Source organism: Zootoca vivipara, chromosome 11, assembly GCF_965207765.1.
Source record: "Zootoca vivipara chromosome 11, rZooViv2.hap1.1, whole genome shotgun sequence".
NCBI classification, from domain to species: domain Eukaryota; kingdom Metazoa; phylum Chordata; class Lepidosauria; order Squamata; family Lacertidae; genus Zootoca; species Zootoca vivipara.
The window spans coordinates 6,029,567-6,053,013 of record NC_142594.1 but is presented as its reverse complement, the minus strand read 5'-3'; the positions used below and the strand labels follow the sequence as shown (position 1 = coordinate 6,053,013).

Genomic DNA, 23,447 nt, shown 5'->3' with positions numbered 1-23,447 from the left:
AGGGAAAATATCAGAGTAAGAATCATGTACAGCGGGACGTGGGTGGCGCTGTGGGTTAAACCACAGTGCCTAGGGCTTGCCGATCGGAAGGTCGGTGGTTCGAATCCCCGCAACAGGGTGAGCTCCCGTTGCTCGGTCCCAGCTCTTGCCAACCTAGCAGTAAGGATGAAGGAAGAATATGGACCTTCCTTAGGCAATGCATCACTGCAAGGCATGAAGAGATGGAGGATAATTTATGTCAGGTTTGGTAATAATAATAATAATAATAATAATAATAATATAATGCTTATACCCCACTCATCTCACTGAGTTGCCCCAGTCACTCTGGGCAGCTTCCAACAGAATATAAAAAAAATGTGGTGCTCCAGCTACAACATCCCTAACCATTAACCAATCCAGTTCAAATAGCACCTGAATAGCCACAGGCTCGCCACCCCTGGTTTGTGTTCTTCTCTCCTTTGAATTTTTCAGCATCTAGTGCCTTTCACACCTGGCTTATGTACACATAAGTAAGCAGGGCCAAACAGCCTGGGCTACGCTGCTTTGGCAGGTGCTGTGGGTTAAACCACTGAGCCTAGGGCTTGCCGATCAGAAGGCTGGCGGTTCGAATCCCCGCAACGGGGTGAGCTCCCGTTGCTTGATCCCAGCTCCTGCCAACCTAGCAGTTTGAAAGCACTTCAAAGTGCAAGTAGATAAATAGGGACCACTCTGGCGGGAAGGTAAACAGCATTTCCATGCGCTGCTCTGGTTTGCCAGAAACGGCTTAGTCATGCTGGCCACATGACCCGGAAGCTGTATGCCAGCTCCCTTGGCCAGTAAAGTGAGATGAGCGCTGCAACCCCAGAGTTGTTCATGACTGGCTAATGGTCAGGGGTCCCTTTACCTTTACCTATTTCTGGGGATCCAAGACAGGTGAACAGAGGAAACTGGGGTCCTACTTTGGTTAGCAGAGAACTGTATCTTTGCCACACAGGGATTCCAACCCACAAGTGTACTCCCTAGAAGACACCAGAAGCTTGACGTGACCAAACTCATGGACAGCGCCCTGATGTCTTGAAAGAAACACAAGGTATGTTTTCCTATATCTCAAGTTGTCGCAGCTGAATAGGCCTGGCTTCCAAAGGCAGAGTAACTGGCAGAAATCCATGGTAGCTATTCCTGATCGAGAAACCAGATATCCCAAAATGACTAGTAGATCTCCTGATCTATGCAGAAGAGTTGAAGTCTAGCGTTTAGGGGGCATTTCTGAAAATGTCTCTGTCGAAGCGAGCCCATGGTGCATTGCTTTGTACATAGAAGCCAAACTGTGTCACGGTCAAGCAAAAATCCAGAGAGAGAAGTCAGCCTCTCAAAACAAATCAGCCATTTGAATGTTACCAGCTGCCTAGGAGACACAGGCAGCAGCTGTTAAGATTTTCTGACACCAAGCAACCAAGTTTAAATGCTATGCACGGACAGAAACTATGTCCCAAGGGTAGAGCAGCACCGCTGTTGGTACAATAAGGTCCCATTTTTCAGCTCCTTGTGTTAACCTGCAAGGGTTAGGTTTCAGTAGCAAAGACTCAAAGTTCACAACACCTTCTCTCTCCATGAGTTTGCCCTAAGCACTTCTGGAAACTCACTCTGTGTGCAAACGCTTTGTGTTCGGTGCTTGTCACACAGATCTATCCCCCTACACAAAGGGACAAAACGTTCCTCCACCAAAGTGTGTGTGTGTGTGTGTGTGTGTGTGTGTGTGAGAGAGAGAGAGAGAGAGAGAGAGAGAGAGAGAGAGAGAGAGAGAGAGAGAGAGAAGATAAGAAATAGGAGAATGGCAAGATCTGCATGACTACATGCTGCACAACATATTAAAAATAACTGCATTGCACATTTCCAGTGGCTCAACACTACAATGTCCCATCCATCTCAGTGGCTTGAACCTACCCGACTAGCTCACAAAAGACTATTAAATGAAATCGAATCAAATCACTTGACAGTAGGGCGAAGAAACATTGGAGTCATTGGAGATTTAGGCTACAATGCTATACACACATACCTTGAAGTCACTCGCACCGAATTCAGTGGGGCTGACTTGAGCAGACTTATATCAAACTGCTCTTTAATAGTTCTTTAACTCTAGCTGGACCATGCTCAAAAAAATCTAGTTTTAAAAATAGACTAATCAGATCCAGCTCTTCACCGCCCCGTAAAAAGAAGAACTACTGCTCTGAGTTATTGTTCCAAATGCAATCAAGACTCTGATGCTGCCACAGGTCGACAGCATCTCCAAATCCAATGCCATCAGTTCATAGAGGGACGGAGCGTATCTTCCCAGCCAAAGGGAAATTACAGGGAGGCTGTAAAATGAAGCAATCCATTCCCCTTTGCCAGGTTGAAATCTAGCAAGGAAATAACTGGCGAGCTAAAAGGGGGGTTTGTTTATTTTAACAATTTGCGTCGCACACTGTTATTTGTTCAGTGTCGTCTGCCAAGCAAATTTGGCAGGCTCCACAATGCTGCTCGGAAGAGGCAGAGAGCAGTGGTTTAGACATAAGCTGCTGAATGTGATTACTGGATACGGCCAACAGGGCTGTTTGAGTGGCAAACCACTCTTCCCATGATGACGGGGCTCAAAAATGAACTCTGCAAAACTTGATGCAGTACCAGTAAATCATATTGAAGGGCCGTCATTACCCGCAAGACAGATTCAGAATGGCAAACAGCAGACTGGTAAAAGTGGCTCCATAGAAATAATTCCCTGATAACTTTCGGAAGAGATAAGAAACCTCAGAGAGTAGACTACACCCCTCAAAACAAACCTCTTTTTTAAATGTTTCAAAAAGGTGCTTATCACTAAACTTTGGCCTGTGTGTATCCTGCAATTTTTCAGGAATTTACTGTTGGGCGCAGAATATAAAAATATAAGCAAGCTTCTAGCCATTAAGACTACTGTATGGAGATTTGCATGTGTGCAATATCTCTGGAAATCTCTGAAGTCGAAGAGGTGGCTGATTCCATTGATGGATGCGGGGTAAACAAAAAAACTCCTTGCCTCTCTCACACACCAATTTGCTTAGTTTAGGCAGGTCTCACCATTTCTTGGGAAAGAACTTGGGCAGTAGTTCGTGTCCCAGCCCAGAAAACACACAACTCTGCTACACCTGTCGACAATGAAGGTGGCCGTTCTGTCTCCATCATTCATGTGTCAGCTGCCCTTCTATTAATGCTTAAGTGCAATGGCCTGGCAACGTTTCACATAATTCTTAGGCCTTTAAATGTCACTTCTTGAAGAGCAGAGCATTAAGCTCATTACCGCCAACATATATCTGGGAGATTAAATTGATAATATGGTGCAAAGGTTAGATTGATGGAGTGAGACCACAAAGACCCAGACTTAAATTTCTCAGGAGCGAAACTCACTGAGTGCTATTGGGGCTGGTGACACTCTCTCAGCATGATCAAGGTGCAGAAAGGTTGCTGCAATTGTAAAATGTGGAGGAGGGCAAGGTATAGTAAGGCTTAAATAAGATGAAAAGATTTAAATATTGTGCAAGGCAACTATCACCTCTTGTGATGACCAATGCGGGAATCACTGGGGCCAAGCTATCCCCGCCCAAGAAAGGCCATCACTAGCACATCCGTTGCAGCCGGTGCTTGGTACCCTACGCACTGAGGCTACCGGAGTTTCCAGTGAGAAAAAAACGGATCCAGGAGGACCCGTTTCCCAATATGACCCTGCAGATAAGTTGCTTATCTCCTTGCTCCCCCTCTCACCAGGTATGTTTCTCTAGCCAAGCTCAGTTTATCAAATGCGATGCCAATACGGACCGTCCCTCAGGGATCGCAATTCAGCGGAGAACACACAGCAAATGCATTTGTCAGGTGGAAAAGGCACCTTGATGGAAGATGCTGGTGGCAAGAGATTGATTTAGTACTTTTAACTAAAATGCTTAACAAGGGAGAAAAAAGAATCAGGCAACAGAGACTAAGAAGCGTCCGGAATTCCACTATGCTGTTTTTCGCTTCCTATGCAGAACACAGGAAGACCGTCATTACATTTCATTTTATATAAAGGTATTTTCCACATCAGACAACTGCCACCATGAGACTCTGTGACATTCTACGCAGGAGCGGCTATTTGAGCATGCAGACCCCCTTAAGCTCTGCTGGGGAGATGGTGACCTCTAGAGGCACATACTAAGAATAAACCAAATGCTTACTTTTCACGCAAGTCAGTCAAAATGTTTTGGCTAAATTAATCCGGCAATTTCTGGAGGGGAGGGAGGAAATGTTGCCCGGAATTGGGACGGGGTGGGTGAAATTTTAAGATTCTTGGTGAGGGAGTTGGCCTTACAGATGGGGTAGTTTGTTTGTTTAAAAAAAACTTTAAAAGAATTTTTACTAGCCGCCACCAATAAGCCTCCCCATCTTTGCAGCCATTTGATGTTCTTCTGGCTACCGTACATTGCTCTTCCTGTGCCAGATCACCATGGTAGTGATCTGGCACAAGAGGAATAGCAAGGCATCCCGGAGCAGATCAGAGGGCTGCAGAGAGATATTTTACTGGCTACTGCTGGAAATCTCCTCCCCGGCCCCTGCAAACCAAGGATTATGATGTCATATGAAATGTCAAAAACCCTGAGCATAGGTGCTGTGTCCTGTTTTCAGACTTCCCCACTTGCCACTGAAAACTTCCCCCCTTTTATTTATTTCCTTTATACCCTGCTCTTCCTCTAAGGAATTCAGAGCAGGTCATAGGTCAGCCTTCCCCAACCCGGCGCTCTCAAGAATTTTTGGACTTACAACTCCCTTCAACTCATGCCAGCTGGAGGTGAAGGCAATTATATATGGTCACAGAGTGGGCAGTTCTCCAAATAGTTCTGTACCCTGCTACATTTGAGTTTTGTCACCATGGAGACTAGCTAAAATTTATTCTAATTTGCTTTGAAGTTTACCATAGGAAACCAGCCAGCTCAGAAAAGATCGTGCAGTCAAGCTCAGCATTCTGACATAAGTTTCATGTTTTAAATGCACTGAGCAAGGGATCTGTACTACAATAAATTCTACAAAAATCTTACACCATCTCTGCTCTTTTTATTCCTTATATATATCCTACTCTCTACAAGCACAGCATTCCTGGGAGGCCTCCAAAGCCTGAGTAAAGAGAAAAGTCCGAACTGCCTTCCTAAACACAGGCAGTGAGAGAGCCATGCATTTCCAGGTGTCCGGATAATCAGATCCTCCTGAATTTATTCAACACCATTTTGAAACTCATAAACTTAAACACACCACTGAGTTACCAAAAGAACATGCACCATTCTTCCTACTGTTTTCTTTTAAACTCCACGATCTCATGTCCTTAGGATCATAAGTGAGGGTGTACTGTATGTATTTTCAAGCACTGAAATTACATGTTTCAGTATGAATTCAATACTGAAAAATAAAGACTACTGTACTAAGCCATTCAAGAAAACGCAGAGGTTGGGTGGCCATCTGTCATGGATGCTTTAGCTGAGATTCCTGCATTGCAGGGGGTCGGACTAGATTATTCTGGAGTCTCTTCCAACTCTAGGATTCTAAGATTTTTATTATTCTACTAGCTGGCCCTGCACGCATTGCTGTGCGTTAGTCTGTGAAATGGAGGGTAATAGCCCCCCTTCAGATCCCCCTGAGCCTCAGAGTCCCCCTGAGTGGAGGTGAGATACTGCGGAGAGGGCAGGTTTCATCCCTGTGTCTCCCCCCACCCTGTTCTGACCCATTACGTATCCCTGCCCCCTATCTGGCCCCCCCATCCACCACCGGCAGGCCCCTACCTCCACTTAGAAATGTTGGGCCTTGTTGCTGCAAAAGGCCTGTTTTCAGTTGGTTTGGTCTTCAACACCTCTGCCGGATGTATGTATGTGAGTGGTGGATCTCGTGGTGGAGACGGGGTTTGTGGGTGTGGTGTAAATTTCACAGGAAGGGAGGGGGTGTACTGTGGGAGGAAATCCACTTGAGGGCGCTGTTTTACTTTGTTGAAAAAGAGGTTTGTACCTGCGGAGGTGTGAGATTTGAGGCATTTTTTTTCTAACAACGCTCGGGGAGTGGCCTGGATCGTTGTGTCAAAATTTCAGGACGATCGGTCAAGTGGTTACGGAGAAAAGTCGAGCCCACACTTTCATGATTTTTACATTTTCATATATATATATATATATAGATGAAACATGGTGTCAGGCAATTAAAACAAAAATGAAAACCCAGCAGCAGCTACCTATACTGTGATGTAATACCTGCTTTCAGCTGGCTACATGTATTTACAATGTCGAAACAGGAACATTCAAATCTTCTCTGTAATAAGATATGCACATCTCATCTTAGGGGAAGGGTCTAAAATACCCCCTCTGGTGAAGAGCCCAAATGCAGGAGGGGCCAATTTCCAACTAATGGCTTAGCTCTATAATGCACCTACTGTACTCCGAAGCTGCACCCCATCGTCACACGTCAGCCGGCTGGCAGAAATGGGAGAGCAAGTCAAATGTTCCTCCTTCTTACTAGCCAAATCGGCAATATGAAGCAGCAAGGTGCAGCCCTCGGCAAATCCACTGGTACTGAATTACTGCTTTGTTTTGACTTTTTAAACCCTCACATTCCTATGCTCATAATTTGATATTCAAATTATCAAAGGTCATAATCATAGAATTGGAAGAGACCACAAGAGCCATCCAGTCCAACCCCCTGCCAAGCAGGAAACACCATCAAAGCATTCCTGACAGATGGCTGTCAAGCCTCTGCTTAAAAACCTCCAAAGAAGGAGACTCCACCTTTGTAGACTATTAACTGATCAATAATGAAGAGCTGATTTCCCCATATTCATAAACCACTAGTTTATTTCTACTGTTCTGGCCAGGAAATCTCAACATTTTTTCAACGAACACCTGTTATTAGTCACACCAGATGTCCAAAATAGAGGGCCTGAGGGGCCGTAGAAACCTTGTTTAAATTAATGATTTTAGACAGGGGATACAGAATACAGCTCCTGATTAAAGACTCCTGCCAGGCACAGTGACTGCCCCACATATCTTGCTGAAATTCTCCTCTTTAAAGCCTGTCCCCAATTTACTGCTTAATTAACTGCAACTAATCTGCTCCATACAAATAGTCTGGCTTCCTTACAAATCACTTTGAATCTTTTTCATGAGGCTTCCTATTACTGTAGATACAGTTGAACAGCGACGGCTAAATGTTCATTGTAAAAGAAGCAGAACGGCTACATTCCAGTGCATTAAAAGCGAGTAACGTTCTTTCAATGAAAATAGACAACATTTTGACTCTGTGGGTGTTTTATTAATTTTGACACTGGAGCACGCAAAGAGCCTCCTAAGCATTTTTACTGCAAGTGGAAGGCGGTTTTCAAATCTGAAAGACAGCCCTCATCGTTGCAAACCTAAATGAAATGCAGCCCTTTAGCAATCTAGGGTATTTCTGGTGGAGCGAGTTGGCCATCTTACTGCTACAGTAGGGATGGAGAGCTCATTCCAGACAAGTAGGTGAGGTTGCCCACCAGCTCATTACCTGATATCATTATGACATGAACGGATAATTTGAAAGGAGCTTGCCTATGAAGTCTATTTCAAAGTGGTTAGTCTCTCCAACAAGTGACTCTTGTCCAGGTTCGTTACTTGTCTTATTTTAAATGTTGTGGGAATCCTATGCCCTTTTAAAAATGCATTTTGGCCGTGGGGAGTTATTGGGTTGTTTATATTTTGATCACCAGGATGTATTTTATAGTTTTTTATTCTGTGAGCTGCCCTGAGACCTCCGGGTATAGGGCGGTATATAAATTCAATAAACAACAACAACAGCAATTTTTACTGAAACCTACTTGCAAACAGACTTCAAAGGCAATGTCTCTAAGCACTCATCAGCTGACCTGCACCCAAGAGACATCACTTTTAAGTCCATCTGCGAGTGGTTTCCATACAAATCACTTGCCCACGGACTTCAAAGTGATGGCAGTTGTGACGGAATAGTGCCTGATGATGATTCCAGTTCATCATGGGTTAATCTATCACTCCCATTATAGGCAGGTCTTCCCTGGGAGGCGGAGCTAGAGGGCATTCTAAATGGCAGTCGGCAGTTGTGGGGAGTAGAGTGTTAGAGAGGGATGCAGGAGCTGTATTAACAAGTCTGTGTTATATGAAAAGAAGATGATGAACTAAGAGTTTAAACAAATGAAACCATAAAGAAATATACATGTTCTCCAGTTAAATAAAGCTTTCATCTATGTTGTGTCAAATTGGATGTCCCTCCTTATTCCAGCAACGTATCTAAACTCAAAAGGGTGGTGACTGAAGAGGGGAGATAAAACTAAGCCTGAGGAGCAGGTAGATAGTTTGCATCTCAAAGTCACGCACAGAGGAGGCAAGTGGAGGGGAAAGAGTGCCTTGCAGTGGCTAAAGTGCTGAGGCAACAGCTGCTGAGGTGAACCTGAGTTGAGAGGGAAACCTTACTGAGGGCACGAGATTGTTCCTGAAACATTTGCCTGGAGTTTTTAAGGATACAGAGCCACGTTATTTGGAAAGCTGGAACTGTACTCTATGTACTAGCAAACCCATATATAAACAGGGAGTTTATTTGGGAGAAAGAAGGAATAGTGGGTTGTTTGAACAATAACTGAATTCCTTCAGCACACTGTTAGTAATAGAGAAGGGAGGATCGTCACAGCAGTCACACCTTTTCCTGTCTCACACACTACATCAGAGGTAGGATAGTTGGGCGTGGTTTGGGGGAAATGGTCTTGCAGGTCAAATAAGGTCCTCTTGTCAGGGCTCGTTAGGCATGCAAGTCGAAGGTTCCATACGCCTGCGCTACAGGTGCCCAGAGTGCTGGGCAATAAGATCTCGGCTGGGGGAAAACCCAGGATGGGCCACATCCAGTATCTTGAGCCTAACATAGCTGGCTAGAACTGGGTAGCAAAGGACTAAAGACAGCTCATAACTGTAGACACTCATTATGTTCTGGGTATGGCCATAACCAACTGATTCAAAACTAGAGGACATAGCTTAACCGAATTTCCTAGCTGGTGCCTCTCTCTGCATTTACTCCTCCCAATTCAGCCGCCTACTCTCTGGGAACCTGCAACGCAACTCCAATGGACACCCAAGTACTCCCGGACCAGTTCGAAGTGCTGGTTCTGATTGTTAAAGCCATATATGTCTCAGGGTTAGAGCAAGATACCTGGACACTATTTTGCAATCATAGCTGCCAAGTACCCCGTTTTCCCTGGGAACCCCCCGTTTTTACTTACCTTTTCCCGGTGGTCCCCCGTATCACTTCGTCTCCCGTTGTTCTCCGTTATTTTCTCCTGCCGACGGACATTTCTTCTTCTTTCTGATTTACCCTTCTATGGGCACCAAAATGGCCGTCGTCGGCTTCTAAAGTAGCTTCTACGCATGACTGGAAGTACGTAGATGCGACTTCCGGTGGCGGCCATTTTGTGCCCATAGATGGGCAGGGCAATACCGGAAGTTGTGTCAACGCACTTCCGGTCATGCGTAGAAGCTACTTTTGAAGCCGGCGACGGCCATTTTGGTGCCCATAGAAGGGCAAAGTTGCGTCAACACAACTTCCGGTGTCACACGGTTGCCGGTCCCGGATTCTGCAGTCCGGGACTTGGAAGGTAAGTTTTGCAATGTAAGCCTGAACTGAACAATCCGGATCCAGGGCCAGGTTGCCGTGGCTGATCTGAACCGGGCCCTGAATCAGTTTGAGGTGAAGGGGGGTTGCACCGCTTCTAATGCAAACCAGACCACTGTAACAATGAACAAAGCCTTTAGACAGATACTAAGATTAAGGGGGAATACTCACAATAAACCCAAGTTTTTTGTAATCCCGTGTGTACATAGATTTGCGTTTCTCAACATTGCCGCCACTGTTGTTCGGTTCAGACTCTGCATCGAAAGCAATTCTTCGGAGTTCAAATATGATATCCCTTTGGGCCTGATGGGGTTGTAAAAAACACATTGCCATTTTTTTTTAAAAAAAGGAAAACCATACAGTCAACCTTGAATATTAAAAGTAATGCCAGAACATGTCCTTACCACTACATTTTCATTCTCCCAAGTTTTCTGGCCTTAAAATTTCTATTTTAAATTGTAGGACAATGTACTCTTGTTTCCCCAACTACTAGTTTTAAACCTTGTTTTAAATCTTGTTGGTTTTACTATGTATTAGATTTTATGCTTTGGTTTTATCATTTTAAAAAAATACTTTGTTGTTGCTGTAGTGTAAACCACTCGGATAACTTTTGTTATTAGGAACTACAATAATTCTATAACTAAACAGTAAAAAAAAGGTAACTGAATTATGCTAAACATAGAACTTTGGCTTGGATAAAAATATTAAACTGGATCCACAGACTCTGCTGGTATACCCCCAGGTATCCTCTCCAATGTCAGAGTTGCAGTGCTGGAAAAACAAACCAGGTTGGAGCTCATAACTGCTGCAGGTAGGTGATGAGGGCAGATCTCTCTCCCTCTCTCCCTTCCCCCCCCCTCTCTGTGTGTGTGTGTGTGTGCGCGCGCGCACACACAGAGGGAGATCTAAAAGATCCAGTGGTTCAAGGGATCATAGAATTGTACCCTTTGTGAAGAAATGAGTATGGTGTGACATGGCATATTTACTAATTCTCTCGCCTGTCCTCTGGAGTTTAAAATGTCATTGGAATGACTCCTTCAAACTTTTTTAAAAAATATTACCCCAAGCATATTTGTGCATATTTAAGAAGTAGGGCTACTAACTGCCTTAATTTTTTTTTGTTGTAATTTAGTTCTACATATCCTGATTCCTCTCTTGTGCTTTATATTCCTATATGGTCTCCCACCAAGGCCCTGCTTTAGATTTGCCTTAAGATTCTGCAGCTGAACTATAGTAGGTGCTTGGTCCCAGCTCCTGCCAACCTAGCAGTTCGAAATCACGTCAAAATGCAAGTACATAAATAGGAACCGCTACAGCGGGAAGGTAAACGGCATTTCCATGTGCTGCTCTGGTTTGCCAGAAGCGGCTTTGTCATGCTGGCCACATGACCTGGAATATACGCCGGCTCCCTCGGCCAATAATGCGAGATGAGCGCGCAACCCCAGAGTCGGTCACGACTGGACCTAATGGTCAGGGGTCCCTCTACCTTTACCTTTTCTGCAGCTGAACTATACTAGGTGCCTTCAGAACACAATAAATGGTGCCTAACTTTCTTGAGAGGTATGCAGTCAAACCTCTTCTTACGCGTCCATTTCGCCCAACGTCCACGGCAAACCCGGAAGTAACCAGCGGGTTTGCCGCCGTTTGCACATGCGCAGATGTGGGCAATCGCCGCCCGCGTCTGCGCACAACGGCGCCTCTCCCAGCGATCTGTTTCAACTTCTGGGCAGGTCTCTGGAACGGATTGTGGTCGTGAGTAGAGGTTCCACTGTACAGGAACTGCATGTTATTTTTTCCTTTGTGGCCTCTAAAATAATGCACGCTGCTCATCATTCACGCATGACAAAGCTTTTCCATTTAACTGAAGTGGTTTCCCTATCTCTACAGAATAAATGTAGCAGTTCAACAATACTGTTTTGCTTACCTGATCTTGGGGGTCCATTTTGGTCATCATCCTGTCTTCCAGTAAGTTAAAGGTGAGCACTTGAAGGACGTAAAGCTGATGTGCCATTTCATTATTGATGGCCCTCTGAGCTCTGATAACATACTGAAAATAGGAGCAAGAGCAAAATCACCAGGCAAGCTTACGTAAAGTTACAGCAGCCAAGGGAGTCCAGAAATAAGCTTCACCATTGGAGATATAATTATATTTAGCTTAATTGTTTTGCTCTTCTCTTCATCCCCTTCCACCCTCTCCATTCTCTAGGACAGGGCCACCAACCAAACGAAGCACACTAGTTATTTTTGTAGATGCCCACAAGATCAGTAAATGGCCTCTTTTTGCTGCCAGCCTGAGACAGCAAAAACAAAGAAGTCTGTCAAGCACCTGGCTGGTCAAAGCACACAATTAGTAATATGAGTTTAGTTTAAGAAGTCACAAACTGCATAGGCACACACCAGCCCAAACCCCTGCTAACAATGCAATCAATACATTCACAGTTCCTTTAAAATATGCGAGTAGAGAAACATGATTCAGCATTTTAACCGTGTTACGGAAAGTACAGGGGGCAGGGCCACATCTTTAAAGTTGTTAAATGTTACAAATATTATGCCTGAATGCAGGGGTGTAGCAAGGGGGGAGCGGAGGGGGCAGCCCGCTCCTAGCTCCGTCTTTTGGGGGTAGCGCAAGTAGCGGTGCCGCCGACACCCTGCAACATAGCGCGCATGTGCAGCTTCGCAATGTAGCGACACATGCGCCGTACATAGCAACGCGTACGTCGTATGTAGCGACGCATGCGCCGTGCGTAGCGACACTGCACATGCGCACTACGTAGCAACCTCCGAGAGCCCGAGCGGCTTCCTACGCCATTGCCTGAATGTATCCTTTCGACTTGACAGCCCAGGGAAGATACCTACCTTTATAAATAATATAAAATCAACTCCTTTGCCAGTTTCCTCCATTTCAAGCTCTTTTGCCCTTGGAGAAAACAGCTCTTTTCCCTGCCACCTCCCCAAGCGTGAGGACATGTATGCACACCTCCTACCCCAGGAAGTGGCTCAGAGGTGACAATTGCAGAGCTGATTGTTGGCCAAGGAAAGCCAAATCCCATCACCAGACTTGCCTAGGGGTCCAGACATGCAAAGGAAGTTCTATTGCACGCATCCCCAAACTTCGGCCCTCCAGATGTTTTGGCCTACAACTCCCATGATCCCTAGCTAACAGGACCAGTAGTCGGGGAAGATGGGAATTGTAGTCCAAAACATCTGGAGGGCCGAAGTTTGGGGATGCCTGTTCTATTGTACTTTGGGTGGTGGGACTTCAGAGGTGTTTGCCTATGCTAATCTTATACCCTGACATGTCCGCTTATGCTAATCTTGTACCAAGGACTTGTCTGGACAAGTTTGCCAAGGTTGAACTAGTGTAACCCCTGTCTACCCCGTCCCATTTGTGACATGTCAATGATGTAGCAAATGATGCTGTACGAACTGTATTCTGGGATATGGTGGGAAAGTTTTAAAAAGCCAATGTTGCCCCATGCTCGGGTAGGGTTGCCAGACTCAATAGAGGACAGGACTTCTGTGTCTTTAATTGCCCTGCTCTCTTTTGAGGTTTCCAGACTCAAAGGAGAGCAGGGCAATTAAAGGCACAGAAGTCCTGTCCTCTATTGAGTCTGGCAACCCTACGCTCGGGGTTCTTACTGCTGTTTGAATCTGTTGCACAACAATAAAGGATCTAAGTCTACTGGCTGCTGTTTTGCTCCAAATTACTTGGCTGGAATTTCCTTCTTTTACGGATCACGTGGACCCCCGGGGGACTTGTACCCCGCCAAGCTGGGCTGTTGAATAGTCTCTCAACCCAGAATTTTCTTTAACAACTGTTACTTTATCAAAAAAATGAGCACAGAAATATGAACTGAAGACAAAGCACTCACTTGTAAGATGATTGCCCGAAGTTGTTTCTGTGCTAAAATATTTGCCATTTCCTAATTTTGAAAAAAAGAAAAAAAAAGCAGTAACAATTAAGTTTGAAAAAAGTATACAGCTCATTATGGCAACATTTGTACAATGCCTTGATTGATTATTAGGGGAATCTATAATCTATTCGTCAGAACAAGGAAACTACCGCCCTGTTGCTCACTTGCATGATAAAACATGGAGGGAAACTTGACTACAGTCCAGGAACGTCCAAAGTTTGTTTTGGGGGCCTAATCCGGCCCCTGTGGCAGTTTATTTCCTGGGGTAAAATCCTAAACCTCAACAACTTCAATCCTAAAAAAAAAAAGCAAGCTCAACAACTTTGGGGTAAAATATATAAAAAAAGCTCAAACAACTTCAATCCTAAAAAAAAGGCAAGAACTTTGGTCGGCCATCACGGCCCTTCACTTCATCAAATCTGACCCTCTTTGAAAAAAGTTTGGCCACCACTACACTAAATCTGTTTCTGTGAATTGGTAAGAAAACCACTTATAAGCATCTCCCGAAGGGACACAACCTCCAACTTGATTTAACAATACAGCTGCCAATTGCATTTAAAGGTATCTGAACAGAGTGACAAAATTAACCAGGACTCCCTATTGTATGTATCTTGCCAGAAAAAAAAAAGTTTACTTCTTAGAGAAGGGTAGCACATCTCAACTCTGCCATCGCTAGCTTTCAAGCTATAATTGTCCGACAAGTATAACTAAGAATTGCATTTATGGCACAGTTTTGGCCCCTGAAGTCCAAAGCAGCTGTGTTTTCGACAGGTACTACCACAAAGTGACCCACCTAATATTTTAACACAACAACTCACCTGCCTCCTGTCGTCAGGCGCTTTGAGGAAAAGTGCATTTATTACGGCAATGGTGTAGGTTTGTATTTCTTGATCTGCCCTGTATCAGAGTATAATATAAAGCAGGTATACAAAAGTCAAGCTTTAGATGATGATTTTCGTTGTTGCTGCGGTTTACAGAATAGGACAATAAAGTACAGTCACAAGGTGCTAGAGTGTGGGAGAGGAACCCTACAAACCTTTAAAAATGATTATATTCTAAATTAATGCACAGCTTCTTAATTGCAGCAAGTCAGTTGTCAGCTGAAACTGTGTTAAATCTATATATTTGTATCTCGCTCTTCTTTCAAGGTCATGATGAGCATACGTAAGTCTGGTTCTTATCTGTGGAATAGTTTAAAACGGCAGGCAAGAGACTTGCTAGAAGCTCCAGCAAGCTTCATTTGGCTGAACATATGTAGCAGGAAAGGAGCATCTCTGGACTGAATACAGCCAGAAAGCCATGCAGAACTGGGGAGGTGAGTCGCTCCAGGATGGAGAAGGTGGCATTAGCTCCGGCCCTCCAGATGTTTTGGACTACAATTCCCATCTTCCCCGACCACTGGTCCTGTTAGCTAGGGATGATGGGAGTTGTAGGCCAAAACATCTGGAGGGCCGCAGTTTGGGGATGCCTGGCCTATCTTCTTCCCTTCTCACTGCACCCATATGGAAATGCAGGATCATGACCAGGGCTTTTTACGCCCCAAGCAAAACACCTTCGTGCCGCACACACGCACACATACTGCTGATGCCCCTGCGTCCCCTCCATTGGCGGGAGGAGCGCGGGCCAAGGGGGGAGCTCGGCGCCCTCCCGCCTGTGGAGGGGACGCTTTGAGCTCCTCAGTGGCGGCGGCTGCAGCAGCGAGTGAGCGGCAGCGGCAGCAGCGCCCATAGCTGAAGGCTTCGGCTGCGGGCGCTGCCGCCGCTTGCTCACTGCAACCGCTGGGGAGCTCACAGCGTCCCTCCATGGGCGGGAGGGCGCTGAGCTCTCCTTTTGGCTCGTGCTCCTCCCGCCCACGGAGGGGACGCAGGGAGCTCCTCGACGAGCGAACGGCGGCGCCCATAGCTGAAGGCTTCGGGCGCTTGCCGCCACTACCGCCGCCGCTCGCTGCTGCCGCCGGGAGCTCTCGCCGTCCCCTCCATAGGCGGGAGGAGCATGAGCGCTCGCCTTGGGAGAGCGGCGGTGGCACAGGGGTTTTGCAGGGCAGGCTCAGCAGCACCCCCTCCATTTTCACGCCCTAGGCAATGGCCTAGTCCGCCTAAATGGACGCACCGGGCCTGATCATGACCAGACTTGGGTAAGAACTTTAATCCTGGCTAATACTCCAAATCCTTAATGAGATCTTATCAATTTTAAGGCTGCTTTCAAGGTCATCCGCTGTAACTTTCAACATTATTCCCAGACCAAAGTAATAGAAAGCTACTCACCCTTGAAGGTGTGGGATTAACTGGCCAATTGTAATCTCCTGCGCCACCTTCTGGTACAGATCATGGCTGTTCAAGACCATTGACTCCAGGATGGCTAGTGATCGTTGCAGTATAGCAATGTCAGTGGGAAACTTGCTCACGTAACTTGCTATCTATAAATAAATCAGGTTTCTTGTAAGAGGCTGTGGCTGGATAGAAGGAAATGTTCCAGCAAAATAAATAGTATTTGGCCAAAGCAATAAACCCTGGGTGTCAAATCCTGGGATAATAATAGCACCCGCTGGTTTGTCTTAATCATGGTTAATGCCAGTGCATATGCCACGCTTATGGGTGGTTTAGGGTGCCAGGGTCAATCTCCGTGGAACCAAGGGGGTTTCTTGACCAGGTGCTTATTGATCATCCATTTACTGAGTCCTTCACCTGGACACATGCATATGGCAGTCATACAACATTGCCAGCATTGGGTTCTTGTCTCACTCTTCCCAGTGGAATTTTCCATCACTTTTCTTGTCGGCTTTTTGCAGTTAGAAAAACGACATTTTTCATATAGAGGAGGGTGAAAGGTTGTTTTCTGCTGCTCCAGAGAAGCGGACACGGAGCAATGGATTCAAACTACAAGAAAGAAGATTCCACCTAAACATTAGGAAGAACTTCCTGACAGTAAGAGCTGTTCAACAGTGGAATTTGCTGCCTAGAAGTGTGGTGGAGTCTCCTTCTTTGGAGGTCTTTAAGCAGAGGCTTGACAGACATATGTCAAGCATGCTTTGATGGTGTTTCCTGCTTGGCAGGGGGTTGGACTGGATGGCCCTTGTGGTCTCTTCCAACTCTATGATTCTATGACGTGATAATTGCACTAGAAATTGTGGGGTGCCAACCAAATCTTGTGCAAATCAATAGCCTGTGTGGAAGCACAAAACACTTCACTTCACTTCACTTCTGAAACCACTGTTAAGGGTCACTGAATATTGCTCCTGTCCCTGCCATACGCCCCACACAAAATATTCAGAGATATAAAGAGAGGCTTTATATTTACACGCCTGCATGCGGTTAACAGCTATTCACCCAACAATTCTCTTTGGCAGACTATGCTATGGAGTTCCATTTTCTCTTGCAAACCCAAGGCAAGCATGTTTATAATTAACTTAAGAGTTCCTCTTGGGAAATGTTTCCTTAACATGCTTACATAATGATATTATAAGGTAATGTGAATTCTGTTCTCTCTTCTGTGCCTTCTCTGGCCTCTTTCCAGAATCTACTTGCTCCAAAATAGGTCAAGCGCATACAAAAAAGTCTCAGTGCTGTTGCAGCATCGTTCATAATTTGCCTTACAAATATTGTTCATCCCATGTCATTACAGCATTAACGTATAAGTAAGTTAATAAAATTACAGAAATTCTCTCAAATTTGAACACCATCGGCACAACCTAGGAAGAAGTGAGCTGTGGCTAAATTCTGTCAACTTTAGCAGCAATTAAACCCCATTGTTGCTCTCGTTTGGTAGTGAAATTGTGCTGGATTGTGAGTAGTATATCAATTAAAAATGCTTTGTGGCTTGTCATGCCCTTTCTCTAAGATCAGCGCGGCTTATGAGTTCTCGTTTTATCCTCACAACAAACTGATGAAGATAGGCTGAGATGCCGTGATTTTCACAGCACCCTGCATACAATATCCAACAAGCATGATATCAGACCATGAAAGTTATTAGAACTTAGATCTTCCCAGACCTTTCTAGAAAACACTACCAAACTGGTTCTTGAGTATACATCAGAGAATGCTTCAGAAACATAACCCCAAGACAGCTAGAAATTGCCTCTCTGGAAAACCAGAGCAGCACATGGAAACACCGTTTACCTTCCCGCTGTAGCGGTACCTATTTATCTACTTGCATTTTGATGTGCTTTCAAACTGCTAGGTTGGCAGGAGCTGGGACCAAGCAACGGGAGCTCACCCCGTCGCAGGGATTCGAACCGCCGACCTTCTGATCAGCAAGCCTAAGGCTCTGTGGTTTAACCCACAGTGCCACCCTTTTAAAATGAGGTTTGTCTTCTGGGGTGGGGGGTTATTGGGTTGTTGTTTTTATTTTGGTTATATATTTTGTGGTTTTATATTTTGATTTTGTTCTGTGAACTGTCTGAGACCTCCCGGTATAGGGCGGTATATAAATTCAATGAAGAAGAAGAAGAAGAAGAAGAAGAAGAAGAAGAAGAAGAAGAAGAAGAAGAAGAAGAAGAAGAAGTCATTCTGGTGTCCGACACACAGTGTTTCCAGGCAACTACGAAGAATAGGCTGATACTGGCAGGCCTCAACCCCCCACCCCCATTTTGTAAATGAACAGAACAGATGTGCATGCATAAATACATCTCCTCTGACCCTTAAACATACTGAACATACTGTACCTTTTTAATGAAAGCCACAGAGAATGTGTCCCAGGATACAATTCCATGATCCATCAGTTCAACGAAAGCCGTCAGAGTGAAGGATAACATGTCTCCAAAGCTGGAAGAGACAGGAGCCAAAGCAGAAGTGTGGGGGGGGGGAGAACCATGTAAAAAGCAGTGGGGAACCTTTGGGCAAAAGGGGGAAACAAAGCAAAGATGCGCAAGAAGGGGCAGGAGCAGAATAAAATGAAGGCCGTGCAGCAAAGAAGCATTAAGTGATGTCCACATGGATCCCAAAGCAGCGTCAACCGGAAGGAAGCGTGTGAGGATGTTTCTGCATTCTGCCCAAGAACAATAACCTTGCAGGTGTCAGCCTGCCCATTCAAAGACAGGGCACCCACAAAAGACTTGCTTCTCTTCCCAATAATAGATCAATTGCTGTTTAAACAGTTTCCCACTTTTGGACAAACACCAGCCAACACAAAAATAGGCCATGGGATCATGTTCTTCCCTCCTTCTCTACCAGATTAAAGCTTTCATCAGCACCTCTGCTATTAATCAGTTTGGAAATGAGCTTTAAATTCAGATTTCCAAAGCATAGCAAACAAAACACTCTGTTTATTGCCAGTGCTAACACAGAATAATAGAATTAGAGAGTTGGGTGGGACCCTGAGGGTCATTTAGTCCAACCCCCTGCAACACAGGAATTTCTACACGCAGCCCCCCATCCAATTTGATGCTATACAGGACCCTGCTTAGCTTTGCAAATATACTAGCAGTTTTATTGTTGCACCACTCGTATGGCCAGCCAGGGTTGGTGTGTTTGGATTCAGAATGGATACGGGAGGGCACATGTGAGCTCTCAACTATAGTTAAGGAATGAGGCGCACATCTACAGAACCTCAACCTGACAAATTCACACCCACCCCAATGTGAAAACCACTAGGTAAAGGTAAAGGGGTGTCCAGTCGTGTCCGACTCTGGGGTTGCGGCGCTCATCTCGCTCTATAGGCCAAGGGAGCCGGCGTTTGTCCACAGACAGCTTCCAGGTCATGTGGCCAGCACGGAAACGCTGTTTACCTTCCCGCCGGAGCGGTCCCTATTTATCTACTTGCACTTTGATGTGCTTTCGAACTGCTAGGTTGGCAGGAGCTGGGACCGAGCAACGGGAGCTCACCCCGTCACAGGGATTCGAACCGCCGACCTTCTGATCAGCAAGCCCTTGGCTCTGTGGTTTAACCCACAGCGCCACCTGGGTCCCTGTGAAAACCACTAGCTAAACCCTATAGGAACAGCCTCCAGGTTTTGGGGGGACGGGGCGGAATACACTATGAATATGCATAGGGTTTTTTTATCATCATTTGTAAAAAGAAAAGTGTTCTTTTTGTTAGCAGATCTAATATAAATCAGGACATATTCTTACGCAAATGGAACTCTGCTGCAAAACTATCTTCTTCCTAATTGTTCCACACCATTAAAAAAAAAACTAGCTAGAAACCTCTAGGCTTCTCTTTAATACATAGCTCGTGGTAATTCAACCCAGGAAGACTACCTAGAAAGCAATAAGCCCTTAAGCTCAGTCAGGGGGGGAACATACAGAGAGAGACACTTACATTTGTAACTCTGGAGTCCAGCACACTGAATTGAAAGCTACAGCGTCGCTGGCTAAGGAGCCAAACTGGGGTCCTGACTCCCAAGCCTGATGTTGCTGATCAGGGGATCGTGGAACCCAAAGTTGGCAGGAAAGAGCTCACTGAGCCACTTCCGCAATAATGGGGATAGGATGGGATAGGATTTGGATAGGAGCCGAGACATTCACAAGTACCTTCCCCTGTGCCAGAAGAACCAAATGCCTTTCGCGCCACCTTGCCACTCCAACGGCACAGACTATGAAGCGCGGGAGAACTGCCCATTTTCTGGCCAGAGGGCAGATGCTTTAAAGAGAATCTAGTTCTCCCCAGAGGGACAGAGCTTAGGTCAGCTGCCCTGGAGTAAGAGGCTTGAAAGGCCTCATTTCACTTCCAACACTTGTCAGAGCGAAGTTGCCCACTTTCCTTGCTCCGTGGGCTCCACCACAGGATCAGTACAGAACAGTTGTCTCCATGGCAACCTTGATTTATGTCATCATCTTGGCTGGAATTTCCAGTGATGAGCAAATTCCAGTTCCTTAGCAACCAAACAAATTCAGTGGTGGACTTTACGGTGTCAGTTTGCACAGAATCAAACCTGGCACGAACCTTATCTGCTTTTGAAACGCCAGAGGACATCATAACAAGAATGTAAGGAGAGCCTGCTGGATCGGACCAATGGCCCATCGAGTCCAGCGTCCTGGTCTCACAGCAGCTAACCAGATGCTTGTGGGAAATCTGTGAGCAGGGCCTGAGCACAAGAGCATTATCCTACCCTGTGGCTTTTAGCAACTGGTATTCAGTAGCACACTGAGTCTGACCATGGTGTGAGAGCACAGCCAGCTCACGCAACTGCCTGTTGTACAATGACACCTAGTGGAAGAAATGAAGGCATTCTGCAATACTGAGAACTGCTAAACATACTGCATTTACTATGCACATGCAACGGACTCACGTTACACCAGATAAATCAGGCATCCCCAGACTTCGGCCCTCCAGATGTTTTGGACTACAATTCCCATCTTCCCCGACCACTGGTCCTGTTAGCTAGGGATCATGGGAGTTGTAGGCCAAAACATCTGGAGAGGCCGCAGTGTGGGGATGCCTGAGATAAATATACAAGGGAGCTAGTATAGCATGCAGCTCACCACCACAACTGTGTGTGTGTGTGTGTGTGTGTGTACACACACACACACACACACACACACACACACACACACAGAGAGAGAGAGAGAGAGAGAGAGAGAGAGAGAGAGAGAGAGAGAGAGAGAGAGAGAGAAATGAATGCATTTGCTCTTCCTCTCATGCAGCAGCAAATATGACACCTTCCAAAATTTTGTTCTGAAGTCCACTGGAAAGAGTTAGGTCATGTAATATTTCCTGGTGCACATGCTTCTCTCTCGCCCCCCCCCCCCAAGTATGCTCCAATTCCCCTCCTGGATTGGGACCATGTCTGAACTTAGCCATGAACAAAGGAAGCGATGCGGGGAGAGATGCCAATTCTGAGAGAAGCTTTGCACAGGAAATACCACGAAGGGCCGCTTGGGTCATCTATTACCATTGCACACCCAAAGGAGTCCTATGTAAGGGATGGAACCAGGTGAAAAAAGGAATGAGAAAGAGGAGGAAAGTACTGCTTCATGCCACACTTAATACATGAAATCTCTGACCACAATATATGGTGATGACCATGGGCTTAAATGGCTTTAAAAAGGATTCGATGGCTATTAGCAATGGCAACTCAATGAAAGCTGTTCTAGTGATGCACTTGGTCTTAACTGGATCAGGGTGTATTTTTTAAGCATATACAAAGGAGGGAGAAAAAAACAACTGGCTGCTTATATCCACTGAGGGGCACAATGAGTGGAACCTTTAAAAAGAGCATCAAACTACATGGGAAGTGAGGGACAGGCAACCAAATCTCCAAACATGTTTTTAAATAGATCCCCCAACGAAGTGATGGTAAGGGTATGCTTTGGATCAGGGCAGTGTGCATCGGTGAGGTCTGTGTGAAAACCGTTCCCCTACGGTTTCTTTCTCTGACCTGAAAATTGCCCTCTCTGATATTACGAAATCTGATATTAGTTGTGTGTCAAAGACAGATAACCATCATCACATCTAGCTTCACTTGTGGTTTCTACATGTTCCATTATAAAATTAAATGCTTTCCCCACAAGGTGTCATCACAGTACCAGAAAATCTTCCCGGGAAGGCAAGTGCAGAAAAAAACACTCAAAATACCGAAGAGACAGAATTATTCCAGGCCAAAGTTAAGACTTCGGAAGAGAAGATTCAAGTATCGATGCTGCAATCCTGTGCATATTGACCTGGGAATAAACCCAATTTTACGCAGTGGGACTTACATCTAAGTGAATACGCCACAATCCAATTTATATGGCATATATTCAAATCCAACTTAAATAAATGTGCACATGATTAAAACAAAACCCAGTGTCGTATGAACCACACCCTGTCCTCGTTAACAGGCAGGCAAATGCTGCAAACTTAGCTCATTATTAAATATGAATCCAAATGGCACAGCACAATGAGATGTTTGTGGGGCAAGGAAAGAAAGGCTGCTTTCCTCTCCCTGTTTCTGCCGACAGAGTGAGGGATTCATGGAGGCTCCTTGCTGCAGCCGCATCTGTGGCACTTGGGGACTGCAGCTGGAACGATGAACTTCTCTTGCACACTGCAGCCCAGAACCGTCTCGAGTCAGTGACATTCCTTTGGCATCTGCTTTGTACAAACAAGTGCCCAGAGTGGAAATGTTAAGTTAAGGCCACAGTTGTGAGGTTAGTACTGCAGGGGAAGGCCACAGGGGAACAAGCTTGGAAGCGGAGAGAAAACTAGCCACTGCTGGCAAAGCAGAAGCCGTCTCTAGGCTCGGCTTATTCCCGGTTAACGGTGCTTGTCACCACAAGACCAAAGAGAGACGCAGGGTAGCTTCACATATGGCTTTTTAAAATGCCATGTTGGGTTGAAGTTATCAGAAATATAAGCAATTAAATGTGCACCTTTCAAGCTTACAAGACGTTTTTGGTAGCCACAGGTGAGAACGGCTTTGACCATGAATTACTGTAGTCTTCCTCGGAGATCTAACATACAAAGGACTTCTTGAAAAGTACATTAAATCTATTCTGCTTCTGGCATACAACAACTTGGAAGTGATGTATATATGTGTGTGTGTTTTGTGAGCTCGATTCTCTTTCATTTGCTTCACATATCTATTCCTATTTATTAAAAAATATCTATAGCCTACCTTTCGGCAGGGCACAACAGTTTAAATGTTTAGCCTGGAGAAGAGAAGGTTAAGGGGTGATATGATAGCCATGTTCAAATATATAAAAGGATGTCATATAGAGGAGGGAGAAAGGTTGTTTTCTGCTGCTCCAGAGAAGCGGACACGGAGCAATGGATTCAAACTACAAGAAAGAAGATTCCACCTAAACATTAGGAAGAACTTCCTGACAGTAAGAGCTGTTCGGCAGTGGAATTTGCTGCCAAGGAGTGTGGTGGAGTCTCCTTCTTTGGAGGTCTTTAAGCAGAGGCTTGACAGGCATATGTCAAGAATGCTTTGATGGTGTTTCCTGCTTGGCAGGGGGTTGG

General features: G+C 45.4%; 1 protein-coding gene across 4 annotated transcripts in view; it reads right to left on the bottom strand.

Annotated features, from left to right (window-relative positions):
* The window catches only part of ELMO1 (engulfment and cell motility 1), a 305,776-nt gene that overhangs the window by 164,026 nt on the left and 118,303 nt on the right, over nucleotides 1-23,447 (bottom strand). For all 4 annotated transcript variants that reach the window (XM_088653940.1, XM_035129257.3, XM_035129258.3 and 1 more), the window contains 6 exons: nucleotides 18,229-18,328; nucleotides 15,833-15,984; nucleotides 14,387-14,465; nucleotides 13,527-13,577; nucleotides 11,579-11,701; nucleotides 9,826-9,957 (listed from right to left, as the gene is read on the bottom strand). In XM_088653940.1, coding sequence (XP_088510066.1) covers nucleotides 9,826-9,957; nucleotides 11,579-11,701; nucleotides 13,527-13,577; nucleotides 14,387-14,465; nucleotides 15,833-15,984; nucleotides 18,229-18,328 — 637 coding nt within the window. The remainder of the gene's footprint in view (nucleotides 1-9,825; nucleotides 9,958-11,578; nucleotides 11,702-13,526; nucleotides 13,578-14,386; nucleotides 14,466-15,832; nucleotides 15,985-18,228; nucleotides 18,329-23,447) is intronic.